This window comes from Phasianus colchicus, chromosome 1, assembly GCF_987193195.1.
Source record: "Phasianus colchicus chromosome 1, bPhaCol1.hap1.1, whole genome shotgun sequence".
Classification (NCBI taxonomy): domain Eukaryota; kingdom Metazoa; phylum Chordata; class Aves; order Galliformes; family Phasianidae; genus Phasianus; species Phasianus colchicus.
Window position 1 is genome coordinate 661,008 of NC_143436.1, and position 18,384 is coordinate 679,391.

General features: G+C 62.7%; 1 protein-coding gene and 1 long non-coding RNA gene across 2 annotated transcripts in view; one reads left to right on the forward strand and one right to left on the reverse strand.

Annotated features, from left to right (window-relative positions):
• Positions 1-107: 107 nt before the first annotated feature.
• LOC149919306 (uncharacterized) lies at positions 108-1,017 on the reverse strand. Its single transcript, XR_016460047.1, has 2 exons — positions 730-1,017; positions 108-626 (listed from the first exon to the last, which is right to left on the reverse strand). It is a non-coding gene; the product is annotated as an uncharacterized LOC149919306 (long non-coding RNA).
• Positions 1,018-1,656: 639 nt separating this feature from the next.
• The window catches only part of CPT1B (carnitine palmitoyltransferase 1B), a 34,117-nt gene continuing 17,389 nt past the window's right edge, over positions 1,657-18,384 (forward strand). Inside the window, exons 1-9 of the mRNA XM_090124942.1 lie at positions 1,657-1,797; positions 4,561-4,700; positions 5,442-5,613; positions 8,377-8,478; positions 10,365-10,502; positions 11,317-11,394; positions 13,129-13,236; positions 14,769-14,853; positions 17,148-17,343. Of these exons, the coding sequence (XP_089981068.1) occupies positions 1,657-1,797; positions 4,561-4,700; positions 5,442-5,613; positions 8,377-8,478; positions 10,365-10,502; positions 11,317-11,394; positions 13,129-13,236; positions 14,769-14,853; positions 17,148-17,343 (1,160 nt within the window). The remainder of the gene's footprint in view (positions 1,798-4,560; positions 4,701-5,441; positions 5,614-8,376; positions 8,479-10,364; positions 10,503-11,316; positions 11,395-13,128; positions 13,237-14,768; positions 14,854-17,147; positions 17,344-18,384) is intronic.

Below are 18,384 nucleotides of genomic sequence, written 5' to 3' on the forward strand. Positions count from 1 at the left end.
AGACCGGTATAGACCGGTACAGGCCAGTACAGACGAGTATAGACCAGTACAAACCGGTACAGACCAGTTTAGACCAATACAGCCCAGTATAGACCAGTACAAACCAGTTTAGATCAGTACAGGCCACTATAGACCAGTGCATCCCAGTACAGACCAGTACAGCCCAGCATAGACCAGTGCAGACCAGTACAGACCAGTATAGATCAATGCCAACCAGTACAGACCAGTACAGACCAGTATAGACCAGTGCATCCCAGTACAGACCAGTGTATCCCAGTGCCATCCCAGTACAGCGCAGGGCACCCCAGTGCATCCCAGTACAGCCCAGTATTGACCAGTGCATCCCAGTGCCATCCCAGTACAGCCCAGTGCATCCCAGTGCATCCCAGTGTCACCTACTGCCATCCCAGTGCCATCCCAGTGATCCCAGTGCATCCCAGTGCAATCCCAGTTCCATCCCAGTGCCTTCCTTCCCAGTGCATCCCAGTGCATCCCAGTCCCATCCCAGTGATCCCAGTACATCCCAGTGCATCCCAGCTCCATCCCAGTGTCACTTACTGCCATCCCATCACCATCCCAGTTTCATCCCAGCACCATCCCAGTCCACCCCTGTCCATCCCAGTTCCCTCCCAGTCCATCCCTGTCCATCCCAGCTCCATCCCAGCTCCATCTCGGTGCCACCATTTCCATCCCAGTGCCATCCCAGTCCATCCCAGTACATCCCAATGCATCCCAGCTCCATCCCAGCTCCACCCCAGTGATCCAAGCACCATCCCAGTGCCACCAGTCCCATCCCAGCCCCATCCCAGTACATCCCAGCTCCATCCCAGTACATCCCAGTGCCACCAGCTCCATCCCAGCGCCATGGCAGCTCCATCCCAGTGATCCCAGCTCCATCCCAGTGCCATCCCAGTACATCCCAGTCCCCCCCAGTCCCATCCCAGTCCCACCCCAGTTCCATCCCAGTGATTCCAGCTCCATCCCAGTGCCATCCCAGTCCCATCCCAGCTCCATCCCAGTACAATCCCAGTGCCATCACAGCTCCATCCCAGCTCCATCCCAGTGCCACCAGTTCCATCCCAGTGCCACTGTTTCCATCCCAGTGCATCCCAGTACATCCCAGCTCCATCCCAGCGCCATGGCAGCTCCATCCCAACGATCCCAGCTCCATCCCACTTCCATCTCAATACATCCCAGTTCCATCCCAGTCCCCTCCAGTCCCATCCCAGTCCCATCCCAGCTCCATCCCAGTCCCTCCCAGCTCCATCCCAGCCCCATCCCAGTACATCCCAGCTCCAGCCCAGTACATCCCAGCCCCCCACAGTCCCATCCCAGTCCCATCCCAGCGATCCCAGCTCCATCCCAGTCCCATCCCAGTCCATCCCAGTGCCACCAGCTCCATCCCAGCGCCACGGCAGCTCCATCCCAGCGATCCCAGCTCCACCCCAGCTCCATCCCAGTACACCCAGTACATCCCAGTCCCCCCCAGTCCCATCCCAGTCCCATCCCAGTGATCCCAGCTCCATCCCAGTCCCATCCCAGTACATCCCAGTGCCACCGGCTCCATCCCAGCGATCCCAGCTCCACCCCAGCTCCATCCCAGTACATCCCAGTACATCCCAGTCCCTGCCCCCCGCAGGTCGCCCCCCCCCCAGCATGGCGGAAGCCCACCAGGCGGTCGCCTTCCAGTTCTCCGTCACCCCTGAGGGGCTCCACGTGCAGCTGAGCCGCGAGGCCCTGCGCCACTTCTACCTCGTGGGGGTCTCCAACTGGAAGAAACGGCTGGTCAGGGCCAAGGTGGGCATGGGGGGGGCCGGGGGGGGGGATGGGGGGGGATCTGGGGGGTTTTGGGGGGGGATGGAGGGATGGGGGGGGAGATATGGGGGGTATGGGGGGATATGGGGGGATGTGGGGGGATATTGGGGGGTATGGGGGGGATATGGGGGGATTTGGGGGGTATGGGGGGATGGGGGGAGATATGGGGGGATATGGGGGAAATGGGGAGATATGGAGGGAAAAGGGGGATATGGGGGGGATATGGGGGGATTTGGGGGGGTATGGAGGGATGTGGGGGGAGATATGGGGGGCTTTGGGGAGATATGGGGGGGATATGGGGGGATTTGGGGGGTATGGGGGGATGGGGGGGGAGATATGGGGGGGTTTGGGGGGAGAATGGGGGGGATATTGGGGGGTGTGGGGGGGTATGGAGGGATTGGGGGGGTATGGGGTGGATATGGGGGATATGGGGGGCTATGGAGGGGGATATGGGGAGATGTGGGGGGACATGGGGGGTATGGGGGGGATATTGGGAGGTATGGGGGGGATATGGGGGGATTTGGGGGAGTATGGAGGGATGTGGGGGGAGATATGGGGGGTATAGGGGGATATGGGGGATATGGGGGGATTTGGGGGGAAAAGGCGGATATGGGGGGGATATGGGTGGATTTGGGGGGGTATGGAGGGATGTGGGGGGAGATATGGGGGGATATGAGGGAAATGGGGAGATATGGGGGGAAAAGGGGGATATGGGGGGGATATGGGGGGATTTGGAGGGTATGGGGGGGATATGGGGGGTGTGGGGGGGTATGGAGGGATGGGGGGGGGATATGGCGGGGGTGTGGGGGGTATGGGGAGATATGGGGGGGATATGGGGGGATATTGGGGGGATATGGGGGGAATATGGGAGGTATGGGGGGGATATTGGGGGGTGTAGGGGTATGGAGGGATTTGGGGGGATATATGGGAGGTATAGGGGGATATGGGGGGCTATGGAGGAGGATATGGGGAGATGTGGGGGGTATAGGGGGATATGGGGGTATGGGGGGGATATTGGGAGGTATGGGGGGGATATGGGGGGATTTGGGGGGGTATGGAGGGATGTGGGGGGAGATATAGGGGGGGTTTGGGGAAGATATGGGGGGGATATGGGGGGAATATGGGGGGTATGGGGGGATATGGGGGGCTATGGAGGGGAATATGGGGAGATGTGGGGGGTGTGGGGGATATGGGGGGGAAATATGGGGGGAGATATGCAGGGGCATGAGGGGATATGGGGGGGTATGGGGGGATATTAGGAGGTATGGGGGGGGATCTAGAGGGATTTGGGGGGGTATGGAGGAATGTGGGGGGAGATATGGGGGTATAGGGGGATATGTGGGATATGGGGGGGTATGGGGGGGATTTGGGGGGAATTTGGGGGGTATGGGAGGGATATGGGGGGATATAGAGGGGTATGGGGATATGGGGGGAATCTGGGGGGATTTGGGGGAGTATGGGGGGTATAGGGGGGATATGGGGGGATGTGGGGAGATATGGGGGGTATGGGGGGGATATGGGGGGATCTGAGGGGATTTCGGGGGTATGGGGGGATATGGGGGGGATATAGGGAGATGTGGGGAGATATGGGGGGATACAGGGAGAAATGGGGGGATATGGGGAATGTGGGGGGATGTGGGGGATATGGGGGGTATATGGGGAGTTATGGGGAGATGTGGGGGGGGTATGGGGGATATGGGGGGGATATGGGGTGGTGTGGGGCGAGATGGGGCGATGTGTGGGGTTGGGAGGTGATATTGGGCAATATGGGACGATGTGCTGGGCTGTGGGTGCTATGGGGCGGTGTGGGGCTCTGCTGGTGGTATGGGGCTGTGTGGGCGCTGTGGGTCCCTGTGGGTCTCTATGGGTTTCCATATGTCCCTATGTGTCCCTATAGGTCTCTATGGGTCTCTATGGGTTCCTATGGGTCTATGGGTCCGTATGGGTCCCAATGTGTTCCTATGGGTCCCTGTGGGTCTCTGTGGGTCCCTATGGGTCTCTATGGGTCCCTATGGGTCTCTATGGGTCCCTGTGGGTCCCTTTGCTCCCTATGGGTCCCTACGGGTCCCTGTGGGTCCCTATGGTCCCTGTGGGTCCCTATGGGTCCCTATAGGTCTCTATGGGTCTCTATGGGTCTCCATGTGTTCCTATGGGTCCCTATGGTCGCTATGGGTCTCTATGGGTGTCTATGGGTCCCTATGGGTCTCTATGGGTCTCTGTGGGTCTCTATGGTGTCTTTGGGGTCCCTATGGGTCTCTATGGGTCTATGGGTCCCTATGGGTGTCTATGGGTCTGTGGGTCTCTGTGGGTCCCTATGGTCTCTATGGGTCACTATGGGTCTCGATGAGTCCCTATGGGTCTCTACGGGTCTCCATGTGTTCCTATGGGTCCCTATGGTTGCTATGGGTCTCTATGGGTTCCTATGGGTCTGTGGGTCCCTATGGGTCCCTGTGGTCCCTACGGTCCCTATGTGTTCCTATGTGTCCCTATGGTCCCTACGGGTCCCTGTGTGTCCCTATGTGTCCCTATGGTCCCTATGTGTCCCTATGGTCCCTATGGTCCCTGTGGTCCCTGTGGTCCCTATGGTCCCTATGTGTTCTATGGGTCCCTATGGTCCGTATGGGTCCCTATGTGTCCCTATGTGTCCCTGTGGTCCCTGTGGTCCCTATGTGTCCCTGTGGTCCCTGTGGTCCCTATGGTCCCTGTGGTCCCTGTGGTCCCTACGGCCGCCGTGCGTCCCTGCAGAACCGCTTCCTGAGCGGCGTTTACCCGGCGTCGCCGTCGTGGTGGCTGGCGCTGCTGGCGGCGACGGGCGGCGCGCTGAGCCTCCGCCTGGATCCGTCCTTCGGCGTCATCGGCCGCATCCGCGCCGCCCTGCCGGAATGGTGGGCGGGGGGACAAGGGGGGGAAACGGCACCCACTGAGACCCCCACCCAAATCCCGGCCCCAAATCCCAGCCCCACATCCCTGTCCTGCATCCCAACCCCAAATCCCAGCCCCAAATCCCTGTCCTGCATCCCAACCCTGCGTCCCAACCCCACATCCCATCCTACATCCCTGTCCTACATCCCAGCCCCACATCCCAGCCCCACATCCTCTTCCCTCCCCTTTCCCCTTCCCTTCCCCCTCCTTTTCCCTTTCCCTTTCCCTTTCCCTTTCCCTTTCCCTTTCCCCTTTCCCTTTCCCTTTCCTTTTCCTTTTCCCTTTCTCTTCCCCTTCCCCTCCCCTCCCCTCCCCTCCCCTCCCCTCCCCTCCCCTCCCCTCCCCTTCCTTCCCATCCCCATCCCCATCCCCTTCCCCTTCCCTTTCCCTTCCCTTCCCTTCCCCTCCCCTTTCATTTTCCTTCCCCTCCCCACCCGCAGCTCGGCGCTGCCCCCTGGCGGCCGCACGGCGCTGAGCACGGCGCTGTTCTCCCACTTCCCTTTCCCCTTCCTCCTCCTTTTCCCTTTCCTTTTCCCTTTCCCTTTTCCTTCCCCTCCCCCCTCCTTTTCCCCTTCACTTCCCCTTCCCCTTCCTTTTCCCTTCCCCTCCCCTCCCCTTCCCTTCCCCTCCCCTCCCTCCCCCCCAACTCATTGCTGCCCCCTGGCGGCCGCCCTGACAGCGGCGCCGTTTCCGCCCCCCCGCAGCTCGGCGCTGCCCCCTGGCGGCCGCACGGCGCTGAGCACGGCGCTGTTCTCGTCGGCGCTGTGGCTGAGCGGGGCGCTGCTGTTCCGCGCGGCGCTGCGGCTGCTGCTGTCGTACCACGGCTGGATGTTCGAACCGCACGGCGCCCACAGCCGCCGCACCGCCGTCTGGATGGTGAGGGGGGGCTATGGGGGGGCTTATAGGGCGGGGCCTATGGGGTGGGACCTATAGGGGTGGGGTCTGAGAGGGGTGAGATCCTATAGGGGTGGGACCTATAGGGTGGGACCTATAGGGAGGGGGCCTATGGGGTGGGAGCCTGTAGGGGTGGGAGCCTATAGGGGTGGGGTCTGATAGGGGTGAGATCCTATAGGGGTAAGCCTATAGGGGTGGGATCCTATAGGGGTGGGAACCTATAGGGGTCGGAGTGTATAGGGGTGGGAGCCTATAGAGGGTGGGACCTTTAGGGGTGAGATCTTATAGGGGTGAACCTATAGGGGTGGGAGCCTATAGGGGGTGAGCATATAGGGGGAGGGAGCCTATAGGGGTGGGGTCTGAGAGGGGTGAGATCCTATAGGGGTGGGATCCTATAGGGGTGAGTATATAGGGGTGGGAGCCTATAGGGGGGAGCCTACAGGGGTGGGACCTATAAGGTGGGACCTATAGGGGTGGGACCTATAGGGGTGAGCATATAGGGGTGGGACCTATAGGGTGGGACCTATAGGGAGGGGGGCTATGGGGTGGGAGCCTGTAGGGGTGGGAGCCTATAGGGGTGGGAGCTTATAGGGTGGGACCTATAGGGGTGGGAGCCTATAGGAGTGAGCATATAGGGGTGAACCTATAGGGGTGAGATCCTATAGGGGTGGGACCTATAGGGTGGGACCTATAGGGGTGAGCATATAGGGGTGGGAGCCTATAGGGAGGGGACCTATGGGGTGGGAGCCTATAGGGGTGGGACCTATAGGGGTGGACCTATAGGGGGGAGTATATAGGGGTGGGAGACTGTAGGGGTGGAATCCTATAGGGGTGGGACCCTATAGGGGTGGGAGACTATAGGGGGTGGAAGCCTATAGGGGTGGGAGCTTATAGGGTGGGACCTATAGGGGTGAGCATATAGGGGTGAACCTATAGGGGTGGGATCCTATAGGGGTGGGACCTATAGGGTGGGACCTACAGGGGTGGGAGCCTATAGGGGTGGGAGGCTATAGGGGTGGGACCTATAGGGGTGAGATCTTATAGGGGTGAGATCTTATAGGGGTGAACCTACAGGGGTGGGAGCCTATGGGGTGAGATCCTATAGGGGTGAACCTATAGGGGTGAACATATAGGGGTCGGAGCCTATAGGGGTGAGCATATAGGGGTGAACCTATAGGGGTGGGACCTATAGGGGTGAGATCTTACAGGGGTGAGCCTATAGGGGTGGGGTCAGATAGGGGTGAGATCCTATTAGGGGTGAACCTATAGGGGTGAGATCCTATAGGAGTGGGACCTTTAGGGGTGAACCTATAAGGGTGGGAGCCTATGGGGTGGGACCTATAAGGGAGGAATCTATAGGGGTGAGATCCTATAGGGGTGAGCATATAGGGGTGAGCCTATAGGGGTGAACCTATAGGGATGGGATCCTATAGGGATGAGCGTATAGGGGTGAGCCTACAGGGGTGGGAGACTATAGGAGTGGGACCTATAGGTGTGGGAGTCTATGCGGGGTGGGAGCCTATAGGGTGGGACCTATAGGGGTGATCCTATAGGGTGGGACCTATAGGGTGGGATCCTATAGGGGTGAGATCCTATAGGGGTGATCCTATAGGGTGGGACCTATAGGGTGGGATCCTATAGGGGTGAGATCCTATAGGGGTGATCCTATAGGGTGGGACCTATAGGGTGGGATCCTATAGGGGTGAGATCCTATAGGGGTGATCCTATAGGGTGGGAGCTGTAGGGTGGGAGCTGTAGGGTGGGAGCTGTAGGGGGGAGCTATAGGGTGGGAGCTGTAGGGGGGGAGCTGTAGGGTGGGAGCTGTAGGGGGGAGCTGTAGGGGGGAGCTGTAGGGTGGCAGCTGTAGGGGGGAGCCGTAGGGTGGGAGCTGTAGGGGGGAGCTGTAGGGGGGAGCTGTAGGGTGGCAGTTATAGGGGGGGAGCTGTAGGTGGGAGCTGTAGGGTGGCAGCTGTAGGGTGGCAGTTATAGGGGGGAGCTGTAGGGTGGGAGCTGTAGGGTGGCAGTTATAGGGTGGCAGTTATAGGGTGGAGCTGTAGGGTGGCAGTTATAGGGTGGCAGTTATAGGGGGGAGCTGTAGGGTGGAGCTGTAGGGTGGCAGTTATAGGGTGGGAGCTGTAGGGTGGGAGCTGTAGGGTGGCAGTTATAGGGGGGAGCTGTAGGGTGGCAGTTATAGGTGGGAGCTGTAGGGTGGGAGCTGTAGGGTGGAGCTGTAGGGTGGCAGTTATAGGGTGGCAGTTATAGGGTGGGAGCTGTAGGGTGGGAGCTGTAGGGGGGGAGCTGTAGGGGGGAGCTGTAGGGTGGCAGTTATAGGGTGGGAGCTGTAGGGTGGCAGTTATAGGGTGGAGCTGTAGGGTGGCAGTTATAGGGGGGAGCTGTAGGGTGGCAGTTATAGGGTGGAGCTGTAGGGTGGCAGTTATAGGGTGGAGCTGTAGGGTGGAGCTGTAGGGTGGCAGTTATAGGGGGGAGCTGTAGGGTGGAGCTGTAGGGTGGCAGTTATAGGGGGGAGCTGTAGGGTGGCAGTTATAGGGGGGAGCTGTAGGGTGGGAGCTGTAGGGTGGAGCTGTAGGGTGGCAGTTATAGGGGGGAGCTGTAGGGTGGCAGTTATAGGGGGGGAGCTGTAGGGTGGGAGCTGTAGGGGGGGAGCTGTAGGGTGGGAGCTGTAGGGTGGCAGTTATAGGGTGGAGCTGTAGGGTGATCCCACAGGCGGCGCTGCTCCCCCTGCAGGCGGTGATGCGGGCGCTGTGCCGCCGCCAGCCGCTGCTCTACAGCTTCCAGAGCGCCCTGCCCCGCCTGCCTGTGCCGCCCGTCGACGCCACCGTCAGCAGGGTGCGGGGGGGGCACATATATGGGGGGGGGCACACATGGGGGGGGCCATATATGGGGTGGGGGGGGTCGTATGTGGGGGTGGGTTACACATGGGGAGGTCCCATATATGGGGTGGGGGGGGTCACATACGGGGGGGGGTCACACATGGGGGGGGTCCCATATATGGGGTGGGGGGGGGGCCAGTGGGGGGGCTCATATGTCGAGGGGGGCCCCATATATGGTGTGGGGGGGCGGGTCACATATAGGGGGAGGGGGCTGTATGTGGGGGGCTCACATATGGGGGGGGTCATATTTGAGAGGGGGCACACATGGGGGGGGGCACACATGGGGGGGGTCCCATATATGGGGGGGGGGGCACATATGGGGGGGTCACATATATGGGGTGGGGGGGGTCCAGTGGGGGGGGGGTCATATGTCGAGGGGGGGTCCCATATATGGGGTGGGGGGGGACACACACATGGGGGGGGTCCCATATATGGGGTGAGGGAGGGGGCCAGTGGGGGGGGGTCATATGTCGAGGGGGGGTCCCATATATGGGGTGGGGGGGGTCCCATATGGGGGGGGGGTCACACATGGGGGGGGGCCCATAAATGGGGTGGGGGGGGTCGTATGTGGGGGTGGGTTACACATGGGGAGGTCCCATATATGGGGTGGGGGGGGTCACATATGGGGGGGGCCCATATATGGGGTGGGGGTCCCATATATGGGGTGTCGGATCCCATATGTGGGGTGAGGTCCCATATGTGGGTTGGGGTCCTATATATGGGGTGGGGGTCCTATATAATATGGGGTGGGGGTCCCATATGTGGCGTGGGGATCCCATATGTGGGATGGGTTCCAATATATGGGGTGGGGGGGTGGTCCCATATATGGGGTTGGGTTCTCATATGTAGGGTTGGGATCCCATATGTGGGGTGGGGGTCCCATATGTAGGGTGGGGGTTCCATGTATGGGATGAGGGTCCCATGTATGGGGTGGGAGTCCCATGTATGGGGTGGGGATCCCATATATGGGGTGGGGGTCCTATGTATGGGGTGGGGGTCCCATATGTGGAGTGGGGGTCCCACATGTGGGGTGAGGGTCCCAGATATGGGATGGGGGTCCCATGTATGGGTTGGGGGTCCCATATGTGGGTTGGGGTCCCACATGTGGGTTGAGGGTCCCATATATGGGGTGGGGGTCCCAGATTTGGAATGGGGGTCCCATATGTGGGGTGGTGGTCCCAGATATGGGGTGGGGGTCCCATGTATGGGGTGGGGATCCCATATATGGGGTGGGGGTCCCACATGTGGGGTGGGGGTCCCATATGTGGAGTGGGGGTCCCACATGTAGGGTGAGGGTCCCAGATATGGGGTGGGGGTGCCATGTATGGGGTGGGGGTCCCATATGTGGGGTTGGGATCCCAAATGTGGTGTGAGGGTCCCAGATATGGGTGGGGGTCCCACATATGGGTGGGGTCCCATATATGTTGTGGGGGTCCCATATGTGGGGTGGGGTCCCATATATGTTGTGGGTGTCCCATATATGGGGTGGTGGTCCCATGTATGGGGTGGGGGTCCCAGACGTGGGATGGGGGTCCCATGTATGGGGTGGGGGTCCGTATATGGGTGGGGGTCCCACATGTGGGGTGGGGGTCCCAGATATGGGATGGGGGTCCCATGTACGGGGTGGGGGTCCCATATGTGGGGTGAGGTCCCATATGTGGGGTGAGGTCCCATACGTGGGTTAGGGGTCCTATATATGGGGTGGGGGTCCTATATAATATGGGGTAGGGGTCCTATATATGGGGTGGGGATCCCATGTATGGGTGGGGTCCCACATGTGGGTGGGGTCCCACGTGGGGCGGGGTCTCCCGCTGGCGGTGCTGACCCCCCCCCCCCCCGCAGTACCTGGAGTCCGTGCGGCCGCTGCTGGACGCCGCGCAGTTCGGCGCCATGGAGGCCATGGCCGAGGAGTTCCGGCTGCGCGCCGCGCCGCGCCTGCAGAGGGCGCTCGTGCTCAAGTCCTGGTGGTGCAACAACTACGTGCGTGGGGGGGGGGGGGGGATGGGGGGGTTATGGGGTGGGGTTTTGGGGTTATGGGGTGGGGGGGTTATGGGGTGGGGGGGGTGGGGATGGGGGGGGTATGGGGTTATGGGGTGGGGGGGTTGTGGGGTGGGGGTGGGGGGGGATTATGGGGTTATGGGGTGGGGTGGGTATTGGGGGGTGGGGGTGGGGATGTGGGGGTGGCAGGGGGTTATGGGGTGGGGTTGTGGGGTGTGGAGGGGGTGGGATAGGGATGTGTGGGGGGTTATGGGGTGGGGGTGGGAGTGGGGATGTGGGGGGGGATGGGGAGGTTATGGGGTGAGGGAGTGGGGTGGCAGGAGGGGTTATGGGGTAGGGGTGTGGTGGTAGGCACATCCTATATCGTGATATCCCATATCCCACATCCCATACCGCGATATCCCATATCCTATATCCCATATCGCGCATCCCATATCCCATATCGCGCATCCCATATCGCGATATCCCATATCCCACATCCCATATCGTGATATCCCACATCCCAAATCCCATATTGCACATCCCGTATCGCGATATCCCACATCCCACATCCCATATCCCATATGGCACATCCCGTATCGCGATATCCCATATCCCACATCCCATACTGCACATCCCATATCGCGATATCCCCCATCCCGCACTCCATATCGCACATCCCATGTCACGATATCCCACATCCCACATCCCATATCCTATATCCCACATCCCATATCGCGATATCCCGCATCCCGCGCTCCGTATCGCGCATCCCATGTCACGATATCCCATATCCCGATCCCCCCCCCCCCCGCAGGTCAGTGACTGGTGGGAGCAGTTCGTTTACCTGCGCAGCCGCGGCCCCCTGATGGTCAACAGCAACTACTACGCCATGGTCCGTTGCCCCCCCCCCCAAAATGCCCCCCCCCCAAAATGCCCCCCCCCCCAAACACCCCCCCCAAAATCCCTCCACCCCAAAACGCCCCCATCCCCAAATTTCCCCCCCCAAAATGACCCCACCCTGACGTGCCCTCCCCAAATGTCCCCAAAATGTCGCCCCCCCCCCAATGTCCCCATGTCAAAATGTCCCCCAAGATGCCCCCCCCCCAAAATGTCCCCATCCTGACATGGCCCCCCCCAAAATGTCGACCCCCCCCCCAAAATCCCTCCACCCCAAAACGGCCCCATCCCAAGACGTCCCCCCCCCAAATCGCCCCCCCCGGATGCTCCCCCCCCAATCGCCCCCCTCCCGATGTCCCCCCCCAATTGCCCCCCCAGATGCCCCCCATCCCCCCCCTAGAAGCCCCCCCCAACTCCCCCCCCAAATACCTCCCCAATGTCCCCCCAGACGCCCCCCCTCCATAATTGCCCCCCCCCCAGCTGCCCCCCCCTCTAACCGCCCCCCCCGCAGGACTCCCTGTACTTCCCCCCCCCAAAATTTCCCCCCCCCAGACGCCCCCCAGTTGCCCCCCCCACTGTCCCCCCCAAGTTGGCCCCCAAATTACCCCCCGCAGACGCCACCCCCAGCTGCCCCCCCCAATTGCCCCCCCCCCAGACGCCCCCCCTCCAGCTGCCCCCCCAATTTGCCCCCCCAGACGCCCCCTGCCCCAATTGCCCCCCCAAATTCCCCCTCGCCCCAGACGCCCCCCCATCTGCCCCCCATCTGCCCCCCATCTGCCCCCCCCAATTGCCACCCCCCGACGCCCCCCCCCCAGACGTTTTCCCCCAGAAGTCCCCCCCCCAATTCCCCCCCCCTCAGGACTTCCTGTACCTCCCCCCCCCCAAATTCCCCTCCACCAGATGCCCCCCCCCCATCTGCCCCCCACCCTCCCCTCTGCCCCCCCCTTTAATTCCCCCCCCCCGCAGGACTTCCTCTACTTCCCCCCCCCAGCTGCCCCCCCCATCAGCCCCCCCTGTAATTCCCCCCCCGCAGGACTCCCTGTACTTCCCCCCCCCAAATTGCCCCCCCCAGCTGACCCCCCCATCATCAGCCCCCCCCCATCTGCCCCCCCCCCCGACGCCCCCCCCTCCGACGCTCCCCCCTAATTCCCCCCCCGCAGGATTTCCTGTATTTCCCCCCCGCAAATTGCCCCCCCCAGGCGCCCCCCCCCATGAGCCCCCCCCATCAGTCCCCCCCCGTCAGCTCCCCCCCTGCCCCCCCCCCCAATTGCCCCCCCCGCAGGACTTCCTATACTTCCCCCCCCCAGCTGCCCCCCCCCAGACACCCAGACACCCCCCCCCTCACCCCCCTAATTCCCCCCCCCCGCAGGACTTCCTGTACTGCCCCCCCAAATTCCCCCCCCCAATTGCCCCCCCCCCTGCCCCCCCCTAATTCCGCCCACCCCCGCAGGACTTTCTGTACTTTCCCCCCCCCCATCAGCCCCCCACCCATCAGCCCCCCCCATCAGCCCCCCCCCCTGATTGCCCCCCCCGCAGGACTCCCTGTACTTCCCCCCCCAAATTGCCCCCCCCAGCTGACCCCCCCCCCATCTGCCCCCCCCAACTGCCCACCCCGCTCAGCCCCCCCGTAATTCCCCCCCCAGGACTTCCTGTATTACCCCCCCGCAAATTGCCCCCCCCCATCAGCCCCCCCCATCAGCCCCCCCCTCACCCCCTCACCCCCCCGCAGGACTTCCTGTACGTGACGCCCAGCTCCCTGCAGGCCGCCCGCGCCGGCAACGCGGTTCACGCGCTGCTGCTCTACCGCAAGAAGCTCGACAGGGGGGAGATACCGCCTGTAGGGGGGGGCAATGGGGGGGGGAGATACCGCCTGTAGGGGGGGCAATGGGGGGTGGAGATACCGCCTGTAGGGGGGGGGCAATGGGGGGGGAGATACCGCCTGTAGGGGGGGGGCAACGATTGGACAGGGGGGAGATACCGCCTGTAGGGGGGGGGGCAATGGGGGGGAGATACCGCCTGTAGGGGGGGCAATGGGGGGGGGAGATACCGCCTGTAGGGGGGGGGGCAACGGGGGGGGATACGGCCTGTAGGGGGGGGGAGATACCGCCTGTAGGGGGCGCGATTGGGGGGGGGGTAATTGGGGGGGAGGGGCGTCTGGGGGGGGATGGGGGGGACAATTGGTGGGGGAAATTGGGGAGGGGGCGTCTGGGGGGGGCAATTGGGGGGGTATTTGGGGGGTATTTGGACAGGGAGGAGATACCGCCTGTAGGGGGGGGCAACGGGGGCGGTGGAATTTGGGGGGGGGGCGCCTGGGGGAGAAAATTGGGGAGGGGGCGTCTGCGGGGGGCAATTGGGGGGGGCAATTTGGGGGAGGGGGCGTCTGGGGGGGGCGTCTGGGGGGGGAATTGGGGGAAGGAAATTGGGGGGGCTATTCGGGGAGTATTTGGGGAGGGGCCATTGGAGGGAGGCAATTTGGGGGAGGAAATTGGGGGGGGCAATTTGGGGGGAGGGGGCGTCGGGGGGGGTAATGGGGGGAAAATCGGGGGGAGGGGGCAATTGGGGGGGTACCTGGGGGGGCAATTTGGGGGAGGGGGCGTCTGGGGGGGGAATTGGGGGGGTATTTTTGGGGTATTTGGACAGGGGGGAGATACCGCCGGTATGGGGGGGCAACGGGGGGTGGAATCTGGGGGGGGGGGTCCCTGTGGGTCTCTATGGGTCTCTATGGGGCGCTATGGGTCCCTGTGGGTCTCTATGGGGTGCTATGGGTCTCTATGGGGCACTATGGGTCTCTGTGGGTCCCTATGGGTCACTATGGGTGCTATGGGTCTCTATGAGTCTCTATGGGTCCCTATGGGTGCTATGGGCGCTACAGGTCTCTATGGGTCTCTGTGGGTCCCTGTGGGTCCCTATGGGTGCTATGGGCGCTATGGGTATCTGTGGGTCCCTGTGGTTCCCTATGTGTCCCCATGGGCGCTATGGGCGCTATGGGGCGCTGTGGGCACTATGGGGCGCTATGGGGCTCTATGGGGTGCTATGGGGCGCTATGGGGCGCTATGGGCGCTATGGGGCTCTATGGGGCGCTATGGGGCGCTATGGGGCGCTATGGGCGCTATGGGCGCTGTGGGCGCTATGGGGCGCTATGGGGCGCTGTGGGTGCTATGGGTCTCTATAGGCGCTATGGGGCGCTGTGGGCGCTGTGGGCGCTATGGGGCGCTATGGGCGCTATGGGGCTCTATGGGGTGCTATGGGGCGCTGTGGGCGCTGTGGGCGCTGTGGGCGCTGTGGGCGCTATGGGTCTCTATGGGCGCTATGGGGCTCTATGGGGCGCTGTGGGCGCTATGGGGCGCTATGGGTCCCCGTGTCCCGCAGAGCATGGCGCTGGGCGTGGTCCCCATGTGCTCCGCGCAGTCGGAGCGGATCTTCAACACCACCCGCATCCCCGGCAAGGAGGAGGGTATGGGGGTATGGGGGGATATGGGGGATATGGGGCAATGGGGGCTGTGGGGTTATGGGGCTGTGGGGGCCTATGGGGGGCTATGGGGTTATGGGGGGCTGTGGGGCAATGTGGGGCTATGGGGTAATGGGGGCTATGGGGGATATGGGGCTATGGGACAATGGGGGTTTATGGGAAACTATGAGGCTATGGGGCAATGGGCGGCTATGGGGTGGTGGATCAGTGGGGCAATGGGGGGCTATGGGGTCACTATGGGGTCACTATGGGGTCACTGTGGGGTCGCTGTGGGGTCACTATGGGGTCACTATGGGGTCACTATAGGGTTGCTATTTGCTCACTATGGGGTGGCAGTGGGGTCGCTATGGGGTCGCTATGGCGTCACTATGGAGTTGCTATAGTGAGCTACTTGCTCGCTATGGGGTCGCTATGGGGGTGCTGTTTGCTCACTATGGGGTGGCTGTGGGGTCACTATGGGGTGGCCATGGGGTCGCTATGGGGTTGCAGTTTGCTCTCTATGGGGTGACTATGGGGTGGCCATGGGGTCACTATGGAGCCGCTATGGGGTGTCTATGGGGTCAGTATGGGGTCGCTACGGGGTGGCAATGGGGTCGCTATGGGGTCACAGTGGGGTCACAGTGGGGTCGCTATGGGGTCACTATGGGGTCACTATGGGGTTGCTATGGGGTCACTATGGGGTCACTATGGGGTTGCTGTGGGGTCACTATGGGGTGTCTATGGAGTCGCTATGGGGTGGCCGTGGGGTCGCTATGCAGTCGCTATGGGGTCGCTATTTACTCACTATGGGGTGGCTGTGGGGTCGCTATGGGGTCGCTATGGGATCCCTATGGGGTCGCTGTGGGGTCGCTATGGGGTCACTTTTTACTCACTATGGGGTCCCTATGGGGTCGCTATGGGGTCCCTATGGGATCCCTATGCGGTCGCTGTGCGGCCGCTATGGGGTCGCTATGGGGTCACTATGGGATCCCTATGGGATCGCTATGGGGTCGCTATGGGGTCACTATGGGTTTGCTATTTGCTCACTATGGGGTGGCTGTGGGGTCGCTATGGGGTCACTATGGGGTTGCTATGTACTCACTATGGCGTCGCTACGGGGTCACTGTGGGGTCGCTATGGGGTCGCTATGGTGTTCCAATGGGGCTGCTATGGGGTCGCTATGGGGTCCCTATGGGGTTGCTGTGGGGTTGCTATGGGGTCGCTATGGGGCCACTATGGGGTCCCTATGGGATCCCTATGGGGTCGCTGTGGGGTCGCTATGGGGTCACTTTTTACTCACTATGGGGTCCCTATGGGGTCGCTACGGTGTCCCTATGGGGTCCCTATGGTGTCTCTATGGAGTCACTATGGGGTGGCAATGGGGTCCTATGGGGTCGCTATGGGGTCACTATGGGATCCCTATGGGGTTGCTATCGGGTTGCTGTGGGGTCGCTATGGGGTCGCTATGGTGTCCCAATGGGGTCGCTGTGGGGTCGCTATGGGATCCCTATGGGGTCGCTATGGGGTCGCTATGGGATCCCTATGGGGTCGCTGTGGGGTGGCCATGGGGTCCCTATGGGGTCGCTATGGGGTCGCTATGGGGTGGCAATAGGGTCGCTATGGGGTCCCTATGGGATCCCTATGGGGTCCCTATGGGGTCGCTATGGGGTGTCTATGGGGTGTATATGGGGTCGCTATGGGGTGGCCGTGGGGTCCCTATGGGATCCCTATGGGATCCCTATGGGGTCGCTATGGGGTGGCAATAGGGTCGCTATGGGGTCGCTATGGGATCCCTATGGGGTTGCTATGGTGTCCCAATGGGGTCGCTATGGGGTCGCTATGGGGTGGCAATAGGGTCGCTATGGGGTCCCTATGGGATCCCTATGGGGTTGCTATGGGGTTGCTATGTGGTCCCTATGGGATCCCTATGGGGTTGCTATGGGGTCGCTATGGGATCCCTATGGGGTCGCTGTGGGGTCGCTATGGGGTCCCTATGGGATCCCTATGGGGTCCTATGGGGTCGCTATGGGATCCCTATGGGGTCGCTGTGGGGTCGCTATGGGGTCACTATGGGGTGGCAATAGGGTTGCTATGGGGTCGCTATGGGATCCCTATGGGGTCGCTATGGGATCCCTATGGGGTCGCTGTGGGGTCCCTATGGGGTCGCTATGGGGTGGCAATAGGGTTGCTATGGGGTCGCTATGGGATCCCTATGGGGTCGCTATGGGATCCCTATGGGGTCCCTATGGGGTCCCTATGGGGCCGCTCTGGGGCCGCCCCCCAGCCTCCCCCCCCCCCAGACTGGCTGCTGCACCTGCTGGACAGCAAACACATCGCCGTGTTCCACCGCGGGCGCTTCTACAAAGTGTGGCTGTACCACGGGGGGGCGCTGCTGCCCCCCCGCCACCTGCAGCTGCAGTTCCAGCGGATCCTGGACGACCCCCAGCCGCCACAGCGCGGGGAGCTGCGCCTCGCTGCGCTCACGGCCGGGAACAGGTGGGGGCGGGGGGGGGGTGGAGGGGTGGGGGGGGTGGGGGGGGGATGGGGGATATGGGGGGGATGGGGAGATGGGGGGGATGGGGGATATGGGGGGATAGGGGGCATGGGGGGCATGGGGGATATGGGGGGATATGGGGGATATGGGGAGATAGGGGGGATGGGGGCGATGGGGGGGGTATGAGGGGTATGGGGGTGGGGGGGGATGGGGGATATAGGGGGATATGGGGGGGATGGGGGGTGTGGGGGAATGGAGGGGATTGTGGGGGATGGGGGAGATGGGGGGGATGGGGGGAGATGGGGCCATATGGGGGGATATGGGGGGATGGGGATATGGGGGGTGGGGGGGGTATGAGGGGTATGGGGGTGGGGGGGGGATGGGGGGTAGGGGGGGGATGGGGGGGATGGGGATTGGGGGGTTGGGGGCGGTATGAGGGGTATGGGGGTGGGGGGTGGATGGGGGATATAGGGGGGGATGGGGGGGATGGGGGGGTGGGGGGTTATGAGGGGTATGGGGGTGGGGGGGGGATGGGGGATATGGGGAGATATGGGGGGGATGGGGGGATATGGGGGAGATGGGGAAGAAGGGAGAGTATGGTGGGTAGGGGGGATATGGGGGGATATGGGGGAAGGGAGAGTATGGGGGTACGGGGGGATATGGGGGGGATGGTGTTGTAGGGGGGATGGGGGGGATGGGGGGGATAGGGGGGGTGTGGGGGTATGGTGGTATGGGAAGGGATGGGGGCTGTGGGGGATATGGGGGGATATCGGGGTGTGGTGGGATTGGGGATATGGGGGGGGATAGGGGGTGGGGGGATATGGGGGGGGATGGGGGGCTATAGGGGGTATGGGGATATGGCGTCCTATAGGGAACGGGGTTGGGGATCCTATAGGGAACAGAGATGCAGAGCCTATAGGGAACGGGAATGGGGCGAGTGCCCCCCCCCCCCCCCGCCCCACGTGTCCCTATGGGTCACCCTGCCCCCCCGCCCCACGTGTCCCTATGGGTCACCCTGCCCCCCCGCCCCACGTGTCCCTATG